General features: G+C 53.8%; 6 protein-coding genes across 6 annotated transcripts; 1 reads left to right on the top strand and 5 right to left on the bottom strand.

Moving 5' to 3' along the window:
* Window positions 1–717: 717 nt before the first annotated feature.
* Window positions 718–1,794, bottom strand: B0H18DRAFT_1050752 (uncharacterized protein). The gene is made up of 5 exons (XM_048030944.1): window positions 1,267–1,794; window positions 1,194–1,208; window positions 1,095–1,133; window positions 972–1,037; window positions 718–913 (listed from the first exon to the last, which is right to left on the bottom strand). The coding sequence occupies exons 1-5, from the start codon at window positions 1,370–1,372 to the stop codon at window positions 900–902; spliced, it is 240 nt and encodes a 79-aa protein (XP_047885799.1). The 5' UTR covers window positions 1,373–1,794; the 3' UTR covers window positions 718–899.
* Window positions 1,795–5,459: 3,665 nt separating this feature from the next.
* On the bottom strand, window positions 5,460–6,318 carry B0H18DRAFT_1050735 (uncharacterized protein). The gene is made up of 4 exons (XM_048030943.1): window positions 6,083–6,318; window positions 5,986–6,014; window positions 5,823–5,865; window positions 5,460–5,763 (listed from the first exon to the last, which is right to left on the bottom strand). The coding sequence occupies exons 1-4, from the start codon at window positions 6,186–6,188 to the stop codon at window positions 5,726–5,728; spliced, it is 216 nt and encodes a 71-aa protein (XP_047885798.1). The 5' UTR covers window positions 6,189–6,318; the 3' UTR covers window positions 5,460–5,725.
* Window positions 6,319–7,612: 1,294 nt separating this feature from the next.
* On the bottom strand, window positions 7,613–8,358 carry B0H18DRAFT_216956 (uncharacterized protein). Its single transcript, XM_048037159.1, has 4 exons — window positions 8,099–8,358; window positions 7,845–7,935; window positions 7,726–7,785; window positions 7,613–7,667 (listed from the first exon to the last, which is right to left on the bottom strand). The coding sequence occupies exons 1-3, from the start codon at window positions 8,205–8,207 to the stop codon at window positions 7,734–7,736; spliced, it is 252 nt and encodes an 83-aa protein (XP_047885797.1). The 5' UTR covers window positions 8,208–8,358; the 3' UTR covers window positions 7,613–7,667; window positions 7,726–7,733.
* Window positions 8,359–10,209: 1,851 nt separating this feature from the next.
* B0H18DRAFT_1126576 (D-isomer specific 2-hydroxyacid dehydrogenase) lies at window positions 10,210–11,583 on the top strand (the record flags this gene model as incomplete). The annotated part of the gene is made up of 8 exons (XM_048035180.1): window positions 10,210–10,239; window positions 10,304–10,402; window positions 10,455–10,479; window positions 10,530–10,574; window positions 10,647–10,703; window positions 10,751–10,830; window positions 10,882–11,396; window positions 11,451–11,583. The coding sequence occupies 8 exons, from the start codon at window positions 10,210–10,212 to the stop codon at window positions 11,581–11,583; spliced, it is 984 nt and encodes a 327-aa protein (XP_047885796.1).
* A 298-nt stretch (window positions 11,584–11,881) lies between these two features.
* B0H18DRAFT_1126575 (uncharacterized protein) lies at window positions 11,882–14,136 on the bottom strand (the record flags this gene model as incomplete). Its single annotated transcript, XM_048035179.1, has 10 exons — window positions 11,882–12,028; window positions 12,107–12,583; window positions 12,649–12,698; window positions 12,754–12,906; window positions 12,959–13,164; window positions 13,219–13,367; window positions 13,424–13,558; window positions 13,746–13,807; window positions 13,866–14,055; window positions 14,110–14,136. 10 exons carry the CDS (start codon window positions 14,134–14,136, stop codon window positions 11,882–11,884), a joined length of 1,596 nt encoding a protein of 531 aa, XP_047885795.1.
* Window positions 14,137–16,755: 2,619 nt separating this feature from the next.
* B0H18DRAFT_216778 (uncharacterized protein) lies at window positions 16,756–18,470 on the bottom strand. The gene is made up of 7 exons (XM_048037158.1): window positions 18,439–18,470; window positions 18,278–18,395; window positions 18,129–18,220; window positions 17,606–17,767; window positions 17,516–17,552; window positions 16,899–17,465; window positions 16,756–16,847 (listed from the first exon to the last, which is right to left on the bottom strand). The coding sequence occupies exons 2-6, from the start codon at window positions 18,332–18,334 to the stop codon at window positions 17,040–17,042; spliced, it is 774 nt and encodes a 257-aa protein (XP_047885794.1). The 5' UTR covers window positions 18,335–18,395; window positions 18,439–18,470; the 3' UTR covers window positions 16,756–16,847; window positions 16,899–17,039.
* Between the last annotated feature and the right edge of the window lie 503 nt (window positions 18,471–18,973).

The following is an 18,973-nucleotide window of genomic DNA, read 5'->3' as shown; positions in this document are numbered from 1 at the left end:
TAGCTCCCGCAGCTTTTCCTCAAGCCAGCCACGTATGACTTGAGGGAATTCATGCAGCATTCAGAACATGCCATTAACTGCTCCGAGGGGCCTATGTCCATCGATACAACAGGTCGTGAGATGTCGAATGGGGCGGCGTCGGAGCAAGGGTAAGTGGTCGTTCAGCGCTACAGTCCAAGGTCTCCCGAGTCAGAGGCTAAGAAGGTCGACGAGTCTACAGCAGCGGTAGACTGCTTTGCTACCCCCAGATACATGCTAACTGCGCACGGCCTCGCAGAGACTGAGAGGAGGAGCGGCGGAGGCGAACGTACGGCAAACGTCCTTAGCGCAAGTACCGGGCCGTACGTGTGACCGTGACGGACTGGTACATGTCAAGGCCGAAGCATGCCCGATACTGGCGGTGCCACCTGGTATGCCAATATACTTACCCTCACTGGGAAGCTGAGACCTCAAACAGACGCCATAAGAGCGGATACGCGTACTCAGCCAGCGAGCCCGGACAGTTTTCCGGGGAGAAACACGACTATTCAGCGCGAGCAGAGTGGTTTGCCACTGGAGTAGGGTCCGCCAACGGGATACTGACAAGAAGCAGTGACAATTGGCCGCACTCGGAGGACTGAGGTAATTGGTACACCGTCTGAGTCGCGGATTCTCTGCGGTTTCCACTTGAAGACCGATCACCGGGTTGACAAACTTCGATATTCAAGTAATGTCAATGACCACATTCTTATAAAGATAGTACGGTTACAGTGCATGCAACCTCGGCAGGGAAGCGATAGACCATGTTTTTCCCAAGAAGTATCTAGCTTCGCGTGACGAAGCCATAGGAGCCACCGGCACGCTTTCCACACGTAACTTGAAGGTGGTAGAAATCGGGAACGTGCCCACCGGACAACTCATCAGGCCGTGACGTCTGCACAAAGCCGCGAGTCAGCACAGCAGACGTAGTCAGCGAGCGGACTATATCTGACCTTCGACGCCGTGGCCACCGTCAACACGAGGTTCTGATCGGTGAGCCAATCCGCGCGCCGTAATCTCTGCACAGAAAACGTCAGTCAGTAATGGACGTCATCGGTGGGTAGACGATGTCTGACCGTCGTTAGAGGTCCAGGAAGAACCAACGATACCGGGTGCTAGGAACAAGGCATCACATGTCAGACATAATGCACAGTAAAATGTTCAAGAATACACACCGCGCTTGTGAAGGTCTAATACACAAGACAGTGGTTCAGTACGAACAGACGACTCGAGCAGACATTATCTGACCTTCGCGGGGAGGGAAGTAAATCGTGTTAGTGGGGCGCACTGGCACAGCAGTGGCGACCTCGAATAGGACACAGGCCAGAACAACGAAAGGAGTAATGAGCTTCATGCTGTAGAGGAGATGCGAGGAGAAGAATGAAAGGAATGCGATGGTCGAGCAGCACCCTCAGCTCAGCTTTTATCCCATACATGCAAGCGCCCACGGTGTACCTTCTCCGACGAGTTTACCTATTCTTTCAACAACTCCACGTCGCCCGAGATCAGTGCTGTGTCTCCGAGTTGAGACATAAAGATCATGGATTCTAGCGTTGGCCGTTCGGTAAAGTATAACCTGTTGCGAAAACAATTCAGGACGAGTCTGTAATCTTACCAACGTGTGCATAAGTGAGGCTGCCCGCATTCTTCATCGTCGTACAAAAATGCCAGCTTGGATAGGAGGCCGTATCTGTGAAACACGCATTGTTCACGGATATGGTATATTGAAGCGTTGACTACACAACGTTCTTCTGATCTGCAGCCCATATGACCATCTCAGATCTGTCAATCGCGACTGTATCTATACATCAAGCGGTCGACACATAGCTATGCGCACCTTGATTGGTCTAGCCATGGGCGGGCCCACGAAGGAGTTCCTCGCAAGGCGCTATTGCACGTCGCGGGGATGCAAGCGCATGGTGCAGTGGAAACGAAGCTTCCGCACAGCGCATCGGGTGGTGGCGCATGATGGTCTCTGAGCACAGGTCTACACGCGATGTCTAAACAACTCGTGAAATGTACTCTATGAGAGCGGGCGTGTAACTTACGATACAACGTCTTATCCGTTCACCCATCTGGTGAACCGCACTCGGTTCTCAGGCTGACGGTACTTGTCGCCTGCGAGGCTACGTAGTAGTCAAAAGAAGAGTCCGCTTCTCGCGGGTAGGCAGGACGCATCGAATTCGTGATTGCTCTGCTGGAGCTTAGTTGATTTTTACAGTGACATTTCTCGACTCGGAGAAGCCTGAACGTCGCGGATCAGATGACAATCACAGCCCACGGATTTCGCTGGCAGACTCGGACGCGACGCATCACTGTTGATCGGCCGAGGCAGCTTGCCAGAGAACATGGATTCTTGGCCTCCAGATCGATGGATGCTTACTGGGCGGCATCGCAGACTGCCTGCATGTGCACCCTATCAAGCAATGTATGCGTCAAAGAACGCGAGGGCAGCCTGCCATTACAAAGCGAAAACCCAATGGACAATTGTTGGATAGGCAATACTCATCAACGAAACCAGAAGGCACTCACCTTGCTGTATGGTTACAAATAGATATTTTCGACGCGGGGTTGTCGTCGGTCGAGCCATCAACCATGGCAGGCACTAGTACCGAGCCGACTCTGAGCGATTGATATGATCACGCGCCCTCTGCGGCAACATGACAGGGCGCATCAGGATTTAATATTCGGTACGCATCTCAGCCTTGCGCCGGTCTCAGGATGGCCTGTACATGTAGTTTAGCAATCATTACGAAGAGTCGCATGAACGGTCTCACTATGGTTTCACTGGGCAGCATCTTCCGGCAGCATGGTCCCCAGAAACTGCATGTGCGGGGATACCCGTGACAGACGAGATGAGGTGGCTTTTGGGTGTAGGATAGACGGTTGAGGCCAGGAGCACATCAGAGAAGCGGCGACCAGTCCGAGACTCGAGGGGCGGACTGTGCGGGTCGAGGAGTCGAGGACACGCGTGACAGCAGGAAGCTTGATACGATCACGCGACTTTAGCCATGCGTGACAGGACGCGTTGATCCTTACCAAATCCTCATCCATCCTCAGGTTGTTGCGTGTCGATCTCTCTCAACCTACACGGATCATTACATTTATGAATCAAAGACGTACTCCTCAGAAGTTGAATGCTACATGTCAAGTAATACCAATGGACCTTCAGAGCTTCCGTCTCAGGTCTACAGCTTCTAGTCAATCGGCGCATGCGGTGCATCACGACATCTGGACCAAACCAGCAGTGCAGATGTTCGTGCGCAGACTCCCAGCGCGACTCGTCCTTTCATAGCTGCTACTTACAAGTACGGTCCGCCAACGGAGACTGAAGCAGGACAGCTCAGCCTGATGCGGGACCTGAGGGCTGGGGTCATTGGCGTACCATCAACTTCGCAGTCCATGTTATGTGGATATCCACGTTCCGATTGATCTGATATGGATACAGTGCACGCTGCCACAGCAAGGAAACAATGGACCATGTTCTACAAAAGCTCTAGCTTTCTCTGACACCGATGCCGTAAGAACCACCGACACGCTATTCAAGGCAAGGGCGTAAACTTTAGGATTATGCCCAATGGTCAACTCGTCAGCACTTGGACCGCGAGCCGTCACGTCTACACAAAGCCGTGAGTCAGAGCAGCAGACGTAGTCAGGACTGACCTTCGACGCCCGGTCACCGGAAACGGCATAAGATCTGCACAGGGAACGTCAGCCAGTAACGAACGTATAGGTGGGTAGACCATGTCTAACCGTCGCCGACCGTGACCCAGTCGGGTGCTAGGCAACACGAAGAACAGGTCATCAAACGTCAGACATGATGCATGGTAAATGTCAAGAGTATATACCGCGCTTGGTTAGGTCTACTACACAAGACAGTAATCAGTACAACAAACTAATCGAGCAGACGAAGTTATCTACCGTCGGAGGGATCAGCGTAAAGCGCGTCCGAAGGGGTGCTGGCGCAGCAACGGCGACCTCGAACAGGCGCAGGCCAAGAAAACGAATGCGGAGGTGAGCTTCATGCTGACGAACGATGCGACGCAAAACCCTAGAGAAGTGCGATGGTCGAGTGGCATTCTCAGCTCTGCTTTTATCCCACACACATAACCGCCCACGGCGTACCTTCTCCGACGCGTACACTTGTTACCTCAGCGACTTCACGTCGCCCGAGATCAGTGCTGTCTCCGCTGTGAGACCTAAACATCATAAATACTGGCTTTCCTTGTTCAGTACCGAAGATCCTATTGCAGGAACGATTCAGGACGAATCTGCAATCTTGTCGATGTGTGCCTATATGTCCATCTCAAGTCTGTCAATTGCGGCTGTATCTATGCATCAAGCAGGCAACACATACCTATGTGCACCTTGATTAAGATTGGTCTAGTCGCGGGCGCAAGTTCACGAGCCCACGGAGGAGTTCCTCGCAAGGCATTGTGTAACATCGCGGGGTAAAAGCGACGTTCAGCGCATGGTGGAAATGAAAATTCCGCACAACGCGGCACATGATGGTCTCCGGGGACAGGTGAAGGATGTCTACACACGATGCCCCCAAAACTCGTAGGACGTACTCCTTGAGAGCAGGCCTAGGCGCGTATACTACGTGTCATGTCTGTTCACTCCATCTACTGAAGCACAAGGGGGTCAGCACTCGGATCTCAGGCTGAGACATTTGGGACGCACCTCATCCTTGCGCCGGTCTCAGGACGGTCTATACGCGTACTACTGTAAGTACTAAGTAGTGATCGTTACGCCTCAGAATCGCATGAGCGGTCTCACTATGGTCTCACTGGCCCGGAGGCAGCGCCATCCCGTGGCACGATCCTTGGGAACATGCGGGAGGACCCGCTGGCTGGCGTGATGGGATATTAGTCTGTAGGTGTCGGATGGTGGAGGCCACACTGGAGCACATCAGAGAAGCGGTCCTTGAAGTCTCCACGGACTCGGGCCACGCGTGACAGGGCTTAACACGATCACGCGACTTTAGCCATGCGTGACAAGACGCGCGTTCATTCGAGTAAATAAGTTAGCTGGTTTCGTAACAAATCCTGAGATCCTCACCGGCGCAGGTTATTGCGTGCCGATGTCTCTCACAGAAAAACGATGCGGATTGCAGTTATGGAATGAAAGATGTAATCCACCGGGATTGAAGCGTGCTTGCCACACACGTAAGACCTTGAGAACTTCAGTTTGTGCAAGTACAGCTTCCGGTACCTCGACACCCTGACTGGCATGCCAGTGCATCTCGACGTACATAACAATACCAGTGCACACTGTAGACATTCATATGCAGAGCCTCAACGCGATTCGTTCTTTCATAGTAGCTGTTGCAGCCGATCACTGGCAGGAAGACTCGTTAGACTTAGTACATATCATACATGCGGTCTTGGCATGTGCTGCAGATCTCGCCCAACTTGACTGGACACGCCGTCTTGCGATGATCGGGTTTCAAGGGATTGAATCTGCGGGTTGCAAGACAGCTGAAGTGATTCACCGAGTATCTAACGCTGACAGGAAGATGGAGATAGCCCCAAGAGGCGGTCACTAGAATTACAGGGATCGGATGCCTACGTGGTCACGTCAACTGTGGTTAACAGTACTAGGTCTTACTCATCATCTGCACGCAGTGAGTACGGTTGCATAAAGGGCATCCATATGACAACATTCAACCTTCACGAAAGGCGACTTGAATGGCGACACCGCGCGTCTAGATCACATCGTTTGCAGCATCTTTCGCGTTGGTTGCTAGTGGAAACGAGTCAGCAAATAGAATAAACACCCTCGATGAGCCTACGCTGCCTAACCTTCTTCATCGCTATCCAACCAGTAGATGGGGCCGCCGCGTTTCTCGACGGTGCCAATGCCAGTCAGTCAGTCCGTCGTTGCGAGGACAGAGGCTAGTTGAGTGGATTTCAAGAGGATAATACCGATGAATTCGACGCCTATACGAAAAGCATCAGTAGGTACAAGGTAGTCGGTGAGATGAATCATACCGTCTGTGTCGGTGGCAATGCAAGAGCACGTCAATACTGATGTCCCACCGACCCAGTACCAAATCACGCACCGTGCCGCACGTTCACAATCTCATTCTCAGCCTGAATCGCTGGCATAGCGGAGGCAACCTCGAGCAGGAGGCAGGCAAGAAGAGTGACTGTAGAGGTGAGCTTCATAGTGCTGAGAAGTTAAGACGCGACTTTGCAGAAGGTTGCGATGTTCAGGGAGATTTTTCAGGCCTGCTTTTATCCCATACACACAGCCGCCGACGACGTGTGTCGTCCGACGCGCATAGCTTATTCAGTGAACACGAGGCCGGAGACTAGTGCAATGATTCAAAAATGACGCACGAGATATTCGTCGGTCCTTCTGTGCATTTGGTCTATTCGGTTCAATGGCATGTCGCTGCGTCCAGTCAGGCTCTCGGAGGGTACGCGCTTTCCCAGTAGCCTACTACGGAACAGATGTGTGCACATGGTCCGCCACTCGTGGAGAACGCGGCCGAGTAACCTGACACAATGATAATAGAGGCTCCACTGAGGTGTCCAATCCACGCCGCGGCATCGTTCCATACCAGATCTGTCGAGGAAAATTCCATTAGTGCATGGTGTTTGAAACGGAGAGTACAAAACTGGGCACGCAAGGACAGGTGGTCTGCGATTGCCGCGCTTACATTCTACAAGATTTGATAGAAATCAATCTCAGACTGGTCGCATGTCATGCGAGGTGGCCCGTGAGCGGAGCTCCAAGTCCGTAAAACCACTGCCAATAGTGTCGGCGAGTTGCCACCTCAGGCTCAAGTCGCTCGTAATATGGACCTAATATTTACCGAGCTCTCATGGACCTTCAGGCTGGCCTCTTCGCAGTTGAGGTTTGACTTCATGCCTACACTGAATCCTTACGAAGGCACAGGGTATTGTCAGTAATAAAGCCTCCAGGCAGACATGGATAAAGAAGAACCTTAATGGACTCGTGGAAGCGATCCACGACCTCGACTTACGATCGATCGCACCCCATTCCTGTTTGGAAATGCTTCACGCTTCAAGACGTGTTACGTGGTCTTTTGCTCCGAGTCGATTACCACTGGAGCTAGGAGACCAGCTGGCTGAAGCATCATCTAGAGGTTGGTGCCAGGATGCCTGCCTCCATTTTCGAGGATGAACGCACTGCACAGTGAACATCCCATTGCCGTCGATTCGTGATCGCACCAAGTACTGACTCGTCTAATGAAGGCATATGAATTGTTGTGAAGCTTTAGGATTTCGGTCCAACCATCGGACATTCCATCGATCGCAGCATGTATTGAGAGCTGGACAGCACCACGTTCCAATGATCCAATGACGAACGACGCCATTCCTATGTCTCACGCGTTCAGCCATGCTTCAAATGCGCATCAAATCGGGACGTACATTCGTCAGATTCACCGTCTGTCAAACAGAATAAGCACTCTTCATGTAGAATCGGGGAGTGGACAATCTCTGACCTTCGGATTCAACCCAAGAGGAGCTATAGGTGTCACCCTGGCTGCGCCTTCGAGCTGAGAATCTACAGCCGGATCATTCGCGCCGGGTGCTAAACATAATAGTCAGGTCGCATATTTCGCCAGGGTATTATGCGCAATAGCTGAAGAGAATACGCACCGCGTTTATCGAGATCTACCGATATGCGATGGATCTCAGCAAGAGAAATATTCATTAGCAGCGGACCCCTCACCATCAGATTCAAGGTAGGGGGAAGCATAGGCGGCGCCTAAAAACCCGCGTTTCTCGAGATCTACCATCGTGATGGGCCATCAGCAGGAAGAAAATATCATTTGTAGCTGACACCCTCACCGTCGATTCAAGGTAGGGTAAAGCATAGGCGGTGCCCAAAAAACCGCGTTTCTCGGGGCGGACTCTGCGCCCACACCATCCCCGCCAAATGCTAAGCATCGATAATTAAAACATTAGTTATACAATGTTGCACAATAGCTCATAAGGCTGATGAGAGAACACACCCCGTATTTCATGTCTACAGAAATTGAGCAGTCAGGCCGTCCGTTGATAATTTGACTGTAATGCCCCCAGACGATGAGATGTGTGCGCACCACTACTGGTCTCAAAGCGTTTCTCGGCCTGAGCCTGAAGGGCCGGAGCTGCGGTGGCGACTTCGAGGAGGATACAGGCGACGAGCACGAATGCAGAGGCGAGCTTCATGTTGGGGAAAGGTCGCAATGTTGAGGGGTGCGATGTCTGAGTAGCACTCTGAAGTCAGCTTTTATCCTATGCAAACAACCGCCAGAGGTGTATCTTGTCCGGCAGGCCGACCGTTACTTGAACGGCACGAGCATCTAGCCCAATAGTTTGTTCGTGGTGAGGTCGTAAGTGACCGACGAGCCCGTTCGTTCTTGTTGCGGTCACTTCGGGCTACCTACTGAACGCGCGCCGGAAACTGATAGTATCGGTGGTGAGACGATGTCTATACAATATTGAAGCAGGATGAACCGGAGCTCTGGCTTACATGGGCTTGTTTGGGGCACGGGCGCAGCTACATATGTTGCCACATGATTTCAGGGACCTTCATAGCCGCCGAAGTCAGTCGTATCGTTCTGTACATGGCCCGGCTGTGTCATGGTAATTCATAGTGTCGAGCCACTTCAATGCCGACTTCATGGTCATGCGCTAACCTAATCGCCCATGTTAGTAAGTACATGTGGAGTCTGTTGGCGGCTGTCAGTTTATTAGTGGCATGCCAATTTCAACGTCGTCGTACTCACCGGAGATTGTCGGCGGGCCAAGAACTCGGAGTCTCCTAGACATGACCATCCAAACAGCCATAATGACGTTGCATGCTAAAATTTGCCTGACAAGCGTACCGCTCCTGTCGTCGCAGGCCACACATGATGATGCATGGTGTTCGTACGACGCACTATGGTGAGCACGAAGCCCTGCAATACTCAGAATAATTCGCAGTGACAAGATGCGAACACACAAGCGGGCGAACAAGCCGACTACGGGCCACCCCATCGGAGAGCAAGACACTGCATATCCTAGTAGAGCCAATTATAAGCACCAGACCGGTCCTTTATGACACCAAAGTGGCATCGCTGAGAACCTTGAGCGGTGGGTCGTCAGTTCGTCGACGCAATATCGCCACTGGTAGATAACGGGGACGCGTACCTCTCGGAGTTCTAGCACTCGGTCTCTTGATCTGGATATCCAGACTTTGTTGTGGGTCAGAACCGATACTACGTCGAAGCTTCATCTTACTCAGCTGAGTTGTGGCCTTGGAGCACGCTGATTCGGAAGTGAACCCGGCTGGTCTCCCGCGGGCAGAGCAAACAACTCCTTCGGCCTCCGCGCGCTCCGGATATTCCTGTCTGACGATCTAGCCCACGCGTGTCTAGGCCAAATTCAGGCAGTACGTTCCGCTCATGTCGCGTTTCGGAGGGCCTGATGGCAATTCGGCGAGTACTTGGATGTAGCCGGCTCGGTTGCAAGTTGCCACTGGCGGCCACCTAGTACTGATACTATTGCGCCAGGCCGGTGGTTGTCTGAGCGATCAAAGCCGCCGATCGCGAGCAACCGCAGCCACGACCGTCCTCAAAGAGTCAGAGGTGACTGTGGTCTGCACACCGGGGACTGAGCGCAGCCGCATGCCTTGCAGGAATACAATCAATCAATTACCCAGAGATGTCGACTAGAAGACCGTCCTCTCCCCCACTCAAAGAGGTTTTCTTTAGGGTCTGCCTAGGGGAGACTAGATGTCGACGAATGTCATACCCACGGTACTGTAGTCTCCCCAGGCAGACGTAGACCATTTCCTCAACCTTCGTGCCTCAGGATATCGTTGTTTCGGTACTCGCCAATGTCCAGTTCGTTGAGAATCACCTGGGCAGACCTGGGCACAATATGATAGAATATGACGGTGAGGTTGAACGATGGACAGCACTGGCACGCGTCGAGACCGTGACGGTGAGCAGCGACGGAGAGCCGGGCCTCCGCTACGGGCGTCGGCGTTCTCGCGGGGACTGTCGGCGTGCCCGATTCGACGTGAGATGTGACCAGTGTCTACCGCACTCGCCGCAGGTTAAATAAAACCTTCATGTCCTCGTCTGCTCGGTCGTTGGCTCACCGCATAACTTCAATCACTGCGCACCTGCAACCCGGGATGGCGCGTCCGAAAGTTGTGGTTACGAGAAGCTTGGGCGCCGAGGCCATGCGCCTCCTCGATCGTCCGGATCTCGATGTAAGTCGCTCATGCCTGATTTGTCAATTCACGAAGATCAACTTGTCGCACTCATTCTACACAGGTTGTCGCATGGCACTCAGAAACACAGCCGTGCGATAGAAAGTGGTTGTTCGATAACATTCCCGGAGCAACAGGCATACTGCTCCTGTTCTCAGAGAAGGTCAGACATCAGACGATCAGGATAGCTGACAAGCGTCAACCGTGTTAAACAGGTTGACAATGAGTTCCTTGACGCCGGTATGCTTAATGGTTCGTGACTACCCTCAGCAAACTGATCCTGCTTGCAGCCGGGCCAAGCCTAAAGGTCATCTCCACAATGTCCGTTGGATATGGTCAGTATCATCATGGGACAATGACGGCCATACTGACTGGCTGCCTGCGACACAGAACATGTGGCCGTGGAGTCGCTCTCTCAGCGCGGAATCAAGCTTGGTTTACACCGGATGTCCTCACAGAAGCAGGTAATGGTTTAGTTACCATTCACGAACGTACCCTCACTATGCAATAGTCGCCGATATCACAGTTATGCTTGCCTTGATGGCAGGCCGTAACATCAAGGAGACCTCAGAGATTGTTCAGAAGGGACAGGTCTGTCTATGCTTTTCATTCACCCTATCCCGCTCACCGAGCGTCGTGCAGTGGTCCGCTTACCCATGGGCCCCCTACTTATGGGCTGGCTCCCAACTAAGCGCGAGCTGGGTCCACCCCGCGCGCACAGCAGGTTTCCTCGGCTTCGGTCGCATCGCGCAATCCACCCTCGCGCGTCTCCTCCCCTTCGGCTACACCCGTGCGCTCTACACCGGGAACCCCACCTCGCAGCCCAACCCTGCGCGCGACGCAGAGCTGCTCGCGAAGTACGCCCCGCATGGCCTCGCGGAATTCCGGCGGGTCGATCTGGCTGAACTCGCACGAGAGAGCGACGTTGTATTCGTGCTCGCGCCTGGCGGGCCGAGTACGTATCACGTCGTGAACGAAGCGTTTTTGAAAGGCATGAAGAAGACGGCGGTGCTGGTGAACACCAGCCGCGGAGTGCTCGTTGACTCTGAAGCTTTGGCAAAGGCGTGTAGGGAAGGATGGATCTGGGGTGCAGGCGTAGATGTTGTTGAGGGTGAGCCCAACGTCCCCGCGGATCATCCGCTCCTAAGGGAGCCGAGGTTAGTATCGTGTCTGCATCCACCTGTTCGCACCTGACCCCCCTTCACTATTAGGTGCGTTGTCTTGCCTCACATAGGAAGCGCTACGAACGAGACGAGGTTGGGGATGGCCACGATGGCGATCAACAATGTCATTGGCGGCGCGCTTGGAGGAAATATGCCCGCTGAGCTCAACATGTCTCGGTAGACTTAACGAATGTTTGATACGTCGTAACAGCGGCAATTTCCGTGCTCGGGCTGCAAGACATCAGTATGCTGTATGACATCATCGGTACGGAACAAGCCGTGCTGGAAACACACACCTCCAGATCAGGCGCGACCTTCAAGCTCCCAATTATGTTCTGAGTCACTGACATACCATAGCGCATACATTCTTGAGTTACACGTATATACAAAGCACATAAGAGTCCTGTTTCGAAGGCACGACGCTCCTCTCCGAGATTACTTAGCTATCGTACAAGTCGTGCCTCTCCGCGATGGCCCATTCACCAGCGCTCAGCCGGGGTGTGGCCGGGCTTGCCACTGAGAACACCATGGTGGTAAGTCACGTCGCCCAGCCTCGGGACCTCGTATGGCGAGTCCTGGTAGACGTGGCGCGAGAACGGAGCCACCTTGAGCGACGGCAGATCGCGCTCGATGTCGCAGGAGTGCCATCCGGCTACACAGAAACATCATCAGAACATTCTGGCGACGAGCAAGCACGACTCTACCTTCCTGCCCTGGACCTTGAGGCTGAGCTCCTTCGTCAAGTAGGGCTTCACGACGTCCGGCGAGAGCGTGTGCAGCTTCTGCAGTAGAACCTCGTTCAGGTGCACGAAGCCCTCCAGCTCGATGTCCAGGTTGTTCCGGCAGTTCTCGCACCGGTGCGCGGAGGCACTCGTGAACGCGGACACGGAGCCGACGTACGTCTCGCCCAGGAAGACCTGGACGGAGTAGCTCTTCCCGAGCTCGAACTTCTTGAAGCGGATGTGCACGGTCCACTCGTGCGTCGTGCTGTTGTACTCGACGGACGTGGAGCCGCCGGAGCTCGTCCCAGTCGGGGGCTTCTCGGGACCGCCAGGCTGGACGGGGCCGGGGCCACCAGCAGGGATCTCGGGGCCACCAGGCTGGACGGTAAGCGGTGTCGGCCTGACAGGTCCGTAGAGCTTCCCGACGCGCTCGAAGTGGCCGTGCGGATCTCCGCGGGGCTTTTGCCCTTCAGACCGTCAAAATCGGGGTAGGAATAGTGCAGAGCGCCGGCCCAGTCGCGAACTTGGGTCGAATTCCAGAACGACGACTCAGTGAGCCAGAACGGAGTCAGATCTGTAGAGATGGCGCATGAGCATTGGTCTGCAGAAGAGACCGTAGTATGACTGACCGGACTGAACATTGACAGGGCCGTTATCCTTGATGGTGTAGGTTCCGCCGGGCTGGTCTCCCGGGGTGACCCAGACATCGTAGTTGATGGCCTGCCAGAGCGACAGCAGCCTATCGACGTTGGCGTGGTGCAAGAAGAATGCAGCATCGAAGCCTATGGTTGTTATTCAGCGGCCGGCGGTTCCTCACTAAACATGAATGCGTACCAGCGACAGGGACATCGGACATGTGCCCCTCGTATTGCTCGTTTCCACCAATCAACAGATGCATGTTGTCGTGAATGGTCTCGAGACTGTTGGCGATAGGCGGGTTCTGCTTCGTTGTGTGGTTGCTGAAGTAGTTCCACGTAACGAGCCGCGTGAGCATCTGGTATGTCTGCGTGCGGACCTGGCTATTGTTCTGGCCATACGTGCTGCAAGCAAAGGGTTATCACTGGGACTACAAAAAAAGAAGGGTCCTTTCATACCTCTCGAAGAGGTCCATCTGGCTCTTCGCATCCGGCTGGTCGCTAGTGGGGTACCTGAGAGTGGTCTGCCAACCGTTGTACGGAGCATCGAAGGTCGTGTACGGGAACTTCGAAAGGAAGGTGAAAGAGTGCACGGGGTTCTTGACGGTCTTCTCTCCGTGAGGAGTGATGATGGTGATAGTCGTGGTCCGCATCTCCACGGCACAGCGGGCTCTCCCGCAGGGACGGGGCGCGCCCAGTCCCAGAAGGGCACACGGAAGTTCTGCGCAGCCTTGACCCATCCGAGCTTGTCTGTCGTGTACTCGTGGGCAATCTTCAGGGCGGCAGCGTGGAGGCTTTGCTGTTCGAGAGCGAAGGCATTAGCATATGCAGTTACGATCAAACCGACCTGCTCTTACCTCAAACAGTGCGACGTACGGCCGGTGCCAGGTCGGGAACAGTACCGACCATGGGTGCAGTACCCACCAAAGGTATCACCACCGGGCGGGTCGGGGAGCCCGAGTCGCCCCACCGCACGTAAGGCATACCGTGATACCGCCAATGGCAGGCCACGAGAAGTCCCTGTCGAAGGGCTCCTTGAAGATGACCTCTGCAGAAACGATGTTCATGAATATCAGTCCGACGGCTTCGAAGAAGGGATGACTGACCGAGAGCTTGGACATAGAGCGAAAACTGCTGCTTGTCCTTGACGAAGTCGCGGAACTCGACGCGGTTGGGTGCCAACGCTCCTGCGATAGGCTCGCCGCCAGTGGCTCCGGTGATGATGGGACGGAAGTCGCTCGCGCTCATGTTCGATGTGTAAGGGATGTCTGGGTTGTAATCGTAGGATGTCGGATGCTGAAAGGAGTGGACAGAGCTCACCTTTTATACGAGGCATATTCGCGGCCTCACCAGCGCATCGCCAACCTGTGAAGTCATGACGTTCTAGTGGGATGTCAGAAGACCCCAGCGCTGTGAGCGGTTCCACCGTGCGTCGGATCACGAACCACGTTTAGTTTTAGTGCACAGTGACAGCGCGATGAGCGGCCATCCTATTCCAATAACTGGGATGAACCTATTTGGACCAAGGACACAGAAGAAACGTAATTGTACGAGGACGTATTTTCTCTTTGCAGTGCTATATGTCACAGAGGTCGATTATCGACCTCAGTGATGCAGGATCGACCAGATTCAATGCACTTTGGTGTGTTTCTCGTCCCCGGAATACTCGTATGGGCTGTGTGCGTTGACAGCCGTGTTTGACAGTGGCGGCCGAGTGACAGCGCTCCATTTGGGCGCACAGTCCAGACGCAGGCGGCCAGCGGATGGGAGTCAAAAGCCGACGTATATATGAAATATCCCTCAAAGAAGGGACGCTGACGGCAAAGGCACCGATGCTCTCCACTTCAACCAATGCACACCGATGAGAGAACCGGAGAACTCACCTCTAACATCTGAGTCTACCACAGGTGGTTGATCACAACGTAATTGGCCTTGGCACAAGCTTGACGCTGTGGTCGCATATAACACCACGCAGCGCCTGGGTACGACTGTATAAGATTCTTGAGTATTTACAATAGGACTGATCAACGCGCTCGTGACAATGCGACGTCCGAGTCGGCTGCTGTGCTGCACCACTGTGACCCACGTCCACCACGTTCGCTGCGTCCAGACGTTTCAAGAAGTTGACAACCGCCTTCTTGGGCCCGCGCCGGCCAAGGCATTCCGTAGCATACTCCAGAGGAAGCGTCGGCTGCTGTGGTGCTGCACCTTTGAAGCCCAACCGCACTTCACACAAGCGCCGTCGGTCCTGCGATGTATCGCGTAGTCGGAGCGCTCGACTGTGCACGCCAGAATAGGCTAGCAAGGCCGCCGACGTACTGTCGAACCTTGTTTAAGGTGGATATGTGATGACTGAATGATGCATAGCAATGATCCCTGCGCCTGCTGCGCGGTCACCGTAGCAGATAGGCCTAGGACGCTTGCTATTCCGCCAGCTACATTCCTGATCCATGCAAGAGCTCCGAGAAATGATATTCGACCTGTCAATGCAAAACAGTGCCCAGAGACCAACCGCTCACATTGCACTCAACAGTACCGCATGACCGCGCGATTTGTGCGCAGGGAGCTAATCCACGGCGGCGTAAGGAATCCCTCGGTGACTGCGTCCGGTGAATCGTCTTGCTTGATACATCAGTCGTGATCTTCCTGTCACCGATAGCTAACGCACTGACCTACACGGATGCGATGTCATGACCACCACACCAGGTTCACTGGCAGCTCATCGCTATATGTAGGGCATGCACTATACAGCGTTGTGCAATCTTTGTATCACTGACCACTACAGAGCGAGTATGGGGAGTTAGCCATTGCAGCGAAAACCTGGTCGTGCTAACTTCTTACCATCCCCGGCCCGGATGCGGGCGTGGCGCTCGCATAGAGGAATATCCGAATATCAGAGTTCGTCGTGGCATCCTGCTGGCAGAACTGAGCGTGGCATGATTCAGCATGGGTCTCAGTGCCGGTGGAGATGGTGGCATGCGACGAAGCTGAGGGTTGTGAATAAGGTTGCGAACTTGCAGACAGTTAGGCGCCACCCATTCAAATTGGCACTTCAGTCGCGACCACGTGACATAACCGCGTCAATTCGTAGTCGGACGTGACGCGTGACGGACGGCGCGGCCGCCTTCGTCATGTAACTTATCTCTCCCAAACTCTCACCTTAACCACCACCATCGCCCACTGGACAGTCATTCTTCTTCAGTTATCCGCCACACCCGGATCTTCGCTCTCCCTCACAAAACCATTGGCAGTCACGCCCCACGGGATCTGATGTACACAGTCCTAAGCGCCGTCCTCAGACTTTGACAAATATGTGAATCCTTGTTAAGTTACGTCTGGCTTGGCGCATACACTGCATATGCGCTTTCTTGTTAGGTATACGTGTTGGCTTGTTAATCATATGCGCCCATCTAATGCATGTTCCGTCCCCCGGGCCAGACAAAAGAAAAGGGCACACTGAGATTGCCGGCTCAGACGGAGTACTCACATCCTCACATGGTGGCGGGTACGTCGATCAACGAGAACAGCTTCCAGTACTAATGTACCTCGCATCGTCATTTCCTCGTCGCATGCACTGCTCTGCTCCATGTCTGATGTTCGGACTCGAGCACTATCCCAGAGCGCAGAGAGCGTCAACTTGCATCAAAGAGCCACTTCCCAGTTCATCGCTCGACATCTCGACACGGCCCTGTTCTGGCCGCGTCAAATCCACCCGGTGCTTCTGTAATCGAATGTGCGCAAGGCCCCTTGCCCAGCGTAGGTGACCTGACGAGTTTGATGCAGAACCACAATTCGCTTCGGACCTATTATCCAAGAATGCATACCTCACAAGAACCCTACGTGCCATTTTTGCGCCGTACCCTCTGTGTCAGATGCTTGTGTGCGGCATCGAGATAGAGCAAGCATACAACTGGCCGTCGTTTCAAATGAATTGGAGAGGTCCTCAATCGGGACAAGGGTCCCTGAGTGCGTTCATATAAGTTCAAGACATACCAAAAACTCTCTTAAAATTTAACCGTGTGTTCATCGCGCCATGACAGTGCCAGCACCACATCCGGTTCCTGGGTTGATACCCAGAAAGTCCACCACTGCTCAGATCCTCAGCATCCCGTGTGTCAATGATTGTCAATTATGCTCACGTCCCATTTGTTATGTCAAACTTTGTGCTTCCAACGCGGGACGTAGCCGCGCACAACAGATACTTCTCGGATGTAGGGATGTTCTTCAATTCTATTGTGGACCGATCCGAGGACCAAAGTCAACCATGGTAGGACTTGCGTTCATCTCACGCTGTATGGTGAGTACGATATACGTATACTAGTGAGCGCAACGTATGTGTCAAATAAGCACCTTTGACGGTAGACGCAATCTTGTCCATCATGCTGTACTCCAAAGGCACTACTGTATGCTTTTGACGACGGGTCTACGATGTATGGAGGAGTGCGCGCCGATCGGTGTCTTGACGGTGACACTCGGCGACCGCGCTCACTAAATAAAACACCCATTGACAATACATCCAGTATCATCAGCCTACAGATGGAGTACGTGCCTGCAATGATACTTGCGTGCTGCATAACATAAGTACATTCATTCGCGGAAACCCTGGACATGAACAGGCTGGCGCGATGTACCCCGTTGATTACCTTGGCCTTTTCGGTCCTCTGTGCCTGGTCCGTTGGATGAGAAGGTCCTGCCCTGAGCTTAATCTTGACGCTAAAACTGAGCTCAGAACTCGGAACGGTGGAAAACCAGTTACCGATGTGCCCGATGAGTACGAGGATCTTGCAACCTCTCTGAATTGCGCTGCTGATTCAATTGAGCGTCCCAGTTATACGTGAATACATACATAGAATGGCGGAGCTTACGACACGCGCCAGTCCACGTAACCGTCGCCCGTTGTGCGGAGAGGATCTTCAAATTCGAGGCCTGGACGGCGAACGACATGCATTCCCGCGAAGTAAGGCGACAACGTGAGAAGTGCGGCCGGTGTAGCACCACTGTAGGGCATCTCACCCCGCGAGAGACGTTAGCATAGCTTTGCACCCAATGACGGCCTGAGAAGCCAGGAACATGCATGTGCGCATCGGAGGAGATGCGGACAACAGCAGGCCACAGTACGCGTGCTAGGAACGAGGAAGTCGAGAAGAGCTTGTGAAGTGCTGGGCTAGGCATCTCTCCGAGGTGATTGACGGAGAGTTCTTAAGTCCTCACAGGCGCTTCCACCGCCGGGACGCTGGTATGAAGTCGGACGGACCGTCCAAAATTCATGCGCGGACCCACGAGGTCGGGGTCTCCGCTGGAGCTTCCGCCGGTCGGTTGTGCAAGGTGTCTCCGAGGATGAGTTGACAAGCAAAGAAGGGGATCCTCACCTCCACGGCATCTGCGAACTTGCGATAGGAAGGCAGCAACGCCGCAGCCTACTGAGAAACTCGCCTCTGGGTGAGTACGTTGACTTACAAAGCTAGCGTGATGAACACTTAGTGGCATAGATAAGTAGTAGGAGATAGAGTGCACTGACTGATTGCCACCGTCTGGCGGCTGGCAGATTGGTCGGAGACTGAGCGAACATAGCCATGCATCCTTGCAACGGGCCTCTCGGCGACTGTATCGCGTGCCTATAGATATCTGCAACACGCCTACCAGACATTTCAGAGTAATGATCCGATGTGTGTAACTTACAGTATGAGAACTTCAGAGAAGGATAGGAGACACGCTCCATCACCGGCTGTCCTGCGTTGTCCGGATCCCGATGTGGTAGGCACAGAATGGATACAATAGGCGTCGTCATATGCTGGCAAGAAGACCTCAAGCAATATACGGCCGCAGTGCGTCAACAATAACAACAGATACCAGCACGCAGGTGCTCCGCGCAAGATGATTCTTCAAGATGGGGGAACAAGGCAGGATGGACACGAGAATACCCAAATCAGGCAGTAGAGCGGGGATTGATGACATAATATGATGGCGGCTCTGATGGGCGCTTAGGTGTCGTCCCACCGGAGAATAAAATATGACATTTATCGGCTGCAAGACGACGACGACCTCCATCCTCCCTCCTCTCCGACCTTTCCCTCCTCCTTACCCCGTCAACCGTTCGCTCTCCATTCCCTCCTCGGGGCTGCAGCGAGCACGAGTCCTGGTTGCTGGTGAGTACCATTCCAGCAGCGCCTCACGCGCGCGTGTCTCAGGCCTCTCGTACGATTGGAGTCGGCTA

Source organism: Fomitopsis serialis (genome assembly GCF_022376445.1).
Source record: "Fomitopsis serialis strain Sig1Antser10 chromosome Unknown B0H18scaffold_205, whole genome shotgun sequence".
Taxonomy (NCBI): domain Eukaryota; kingdom Fungi; phylum Basidiomycota; class Agaricomycetes; order Polyporales; family Fomitopsidaceae; genus Fomitopsis; species Fomitopsis serialis.
The sequence above is the reverse complement of the archived record's forward strand: the minus strand, read 5'-3'. Positions and strand labels throughout refer to the sequence as shown.